Below are 2971 nucleotides of genomic sequence, written 5' to 3'. Positions count from 1 at the left end.
ATATGAAGCCTTTGTTGTCATATTTGTAAGACAAATGTGTTACTGAGTTGAAGAAAATCTTAAGAAATCAAACCTTTTTATCTTTCTGCAGATTCAGACGATGAGTTGGATGCTCCAGATATAACTCCACGTACCAAGAAGGGGAAAAGAAAATCCTCAGAGGAACTCGACTTCGGTGGATCTTTAGGTTAGTTTATTATTTATCTTTATCCCCACTAATTTAAACCTTCATTAGAATGTAGTAATCTTCCTGCTTTTGTGACTATTTTGAAACTGGAGTTCCAGCTGCTGTCGCTTTATTGATCGCTGCTCCTTCTCACAGGTTCCAAACAGGTGAAGAAGAAGAAAGGAAAGAAAGACGCAGCCATGTTTGCTTCGGCCGAAGAGGTGAGAAGATAAAAATACATTGTTTTTATAATTTTTTAATTGAAATACTTCAAAAGTACAACTAAGAACAACATTGAAAGTTTAAAGTATTCTGGAAAAAATATCTGAATGAAGATTTGATGGAAACCAGGAGGAACAAATGCAGAGCAAAAAAATATCTTACCTATAATCAGTCTCTGCTTCAGTCTCACACACACTGTAGTTGCTGTCAGGTGAAAACCTTGTATCTCCCAATGGTGACATCGACAGCGTCAAACAACTTAAAGCATAACTTGCTTCTTCTTGGTTTGAGGACTGCAGCTAATGATTATTTCCACCATCAGTTTACCTGCCAATTATCTTATTTTATTAATATTTTGTCCTTAAAATGTAAAAAACACATAACACCACATAAAACCCTCAGAAAATGGGGTTTTTTAATTTACTTAAGAGTTAACATTTTGGAGGTATCTGACATTAAAAACAGTTTGTAGGATTTGAAAGTTGATATTTTTGTGTGGTTTATTTTTCAGTTCGGCTCCCTGTTGGATGAGAACGCCGGCTCCAAGTTTGACAACATCGGGCTGAACGCCATGGCCAACACTGACAAAGCAGGTAGGTACACCAAGAACAGCAGCAGACCCCAAATAAGACATAAAATACAGCCCCTTATAATATGTCTGATAACAGTTTTATAGTTAGTCTTTTGTATTTCTACAAATTATTAAATAAAACACAAATAGAAAAAAGTACCTTTTTGTGTATAAAAAATAATGAATGTTTTGAGAAGGTTCATTTATATTTGTTTACAGCCAGTGAATCTAAAAAGGTTATGAGCATCATGTTACATGAAAAATGAGATGAAGCCAGAAATCAAGAGCAAGATTTTTTTTTTATTGAGTTTGCTGGATACCAGCCAGGTTTAATAACTTCTCCACAGAGACAAAATCTCTCAGATTTTCAACAGTGACTCACTTTTTATAAATAAACTCATTTAGAAAGTCTTAATGGATTCATACTTGAAGGAGTCTTATTCTCATATTTCTGTCCGTTGTGATTATTGGTCATAACATTTTTACTCCCCAGCTCTGTTGTTAAAAGACAAACGAACACTCACTTGAACTTGTATCAGACTTCAAGTAAAGGCTTAACCCCTGCCGTCTGTTAACATTGCAGAGAACTGAACTGTGTCCATTTTTAATGTTTCATTTTTTGCAGTTTAAGTCCCCCTATAAGCGGTATATAAACAATTAATAAATATAACTCCTCCTGTGGACAACCGTAAGTAGAGGCTGCTGTAGGAACCAATAATGAATGATGGTATAGTAAAACATGTCTTAATAGGAGAAGTTAGAATTGTTGATAAATACTGTACATTAAACGGCTTATACCTGCATTATAGTATAGTTAAAAGCCATTTATTAAATATTCATACAGAGTTTAAAAATCATAAAGAAAGTGTTTTATGTTTATCCAATTCAGAAACACGTACGCACAGACTACCTTCTCTCATTTTCACACATCTCTTTTCTTTTAAACTGAACTCTACTGGAAATCTTTAGGAGGCTTTCCCTCCTTTCAACGCTTGTTCCTGCTGTCAGTCATGTTTTCCTAAAAATCATCTCCAACAGAGGGCGTGAGAGAAATGTTATCATGACATTCAGGTCAAAATGGACTAATATGCAGAATAAGACCAAATTCCTCTACAATTAAATGGTGATATTCAATTTGTTTCCTTTTGTCAACAAATCCCATAAAAGAACAAAAACGACTAACAAGCCTGATATCTTCCTCCTCTGTGCCGTAGAGTCAAATTTAAACTGTAAGAAATATATTCATTCACTCCTCAGCGCTTAGAAATCGACTTTCTCGTGTGTGCGCTCGCATTCAGATCCTGAACACTGGAGGCAGGAAGTGATGCTGACTTGTCTCTTCTAACTTTCCCTGTTTGTCCCTGCAGGCCTGAAGCAGCTGAAGTGGGAGGCTCAGCGGGACGACTGGATGCAGGGGCGCGACGTCAAGACGCTGCGCAGGAAGAAGGCGATGTTCAACAAGAAGAAGGCGTTCGGCCGAGCGAGGACGGCAGGGAAGACGTTCGGGAACAAGAAGAGGAGGAAGTAGCGGCTGCTGTCAGTTTGTTGTTGATTGTTAACTGACCGACAGCTTCAGTCCTCTTTGGCCGACCAGGCTTCGTGGTCTTTCTCCCGGATGCCGTAGACCCCCGCCCACTCGTTGGACTGGTAGTAAACTGGGAGGAAACAGACGAGGGACTGGTTTTCAGACGGAGTCGGCTGATTAAAGACACACACTGTCTGACTTTTCTCTCATTAACAGGACGAAATATGATCTGAAGAGGAGCCGTGTTTAGTTTTTTTTTTTTTTTTTATACAACTAAAGACTTTGGTATACGGGGACATTGCGTTGCCATGGTTACGCATTTTGGTCTGCAGATGATTATGTATACATTTAACGATTTAATACAAAACAGATTTTCCTGTATCTATTTTAACTCTGTACAGAGCTCATATTCATTCTGCCCCTGTGTTATATGATGACATGCATCAAACATTAAAGTTAGTAGTTTGTTTATAAGAGTAATTATGTA

The 2971-nt window shown here is 37.6% G+C and overlaps 2 protein-coding genes across 2 annotated transcripts in view; one reads left to right on the top strand and one right to left on the bottom strand.

Moving 5' to 3' along the window:
- cebpz (CCAAT enhancer binding protein zeta) overlaps window positions 1-2971 on the top strand; it is a 9639-nt gene that overhangs the window by 6606 nt on the left and 62 nt on the right. Inside the window, exons 14-17 of the mRNA XM_035678579.1 lie at window positions 92-187; window positions 323-387; window positions 900-981; window positions 2327-2971. The exon at window positions 2327-2971 is cut by the window's right edge and continues 62 nt beyond it. Coding sequence (XP_035534472.1) covers window positions 92-187; window positions 323-387; window positions 900-981; window positions 2327-2487 — 404 coding nt within the window. The 3' untranslated portion in view covers window positions 2488-2971. The remainder of the gene's footprint in view (window positions 1-91; window positions 188-322; window positions 388-899; window positions 982-2326) is intronic.
- Window positions 2425-2971, bottom strand: part of LOC118340539 (protein CEBPZOS-like) — a 2705-nt gene continuing 2158 nt past the window's right edge. Inside the window, exon 4 of the mRNA XM_035678580.1 lies at window positions 2425-2614. Coding sequence (XP_035534473.1) covers window positions 2532-2614 — 83 coding nt within the window. The 3' untranslated portion in view covers window positions 2425-2531. The remainder of the gene's footprint in view (window positions 2615-2971) is intronic.

The sequence above is a fragment of the Morone saxatilis genome, unplaced genomic scaffold, assembly GCF_004916995.1.
Source record: "Morone saxatilis isolate NCDOM2014 unplaced genomic scaffold, NCSU_SB_2.0 Contig7, whole genome shotgun sequence".
In the NCBI taxonomy this organism is placed as follows: domain Eukaryota; kingdom Metazoa; phylum Chordata; class Actinopteri; family Moronidae; genus Morone; species Morone saxatilis.
The sequence above is the reverse complement of the archived record's forward strand: the minus strand, read 5'-3'. Positions and strand labels throughout refer to the sequence as shown.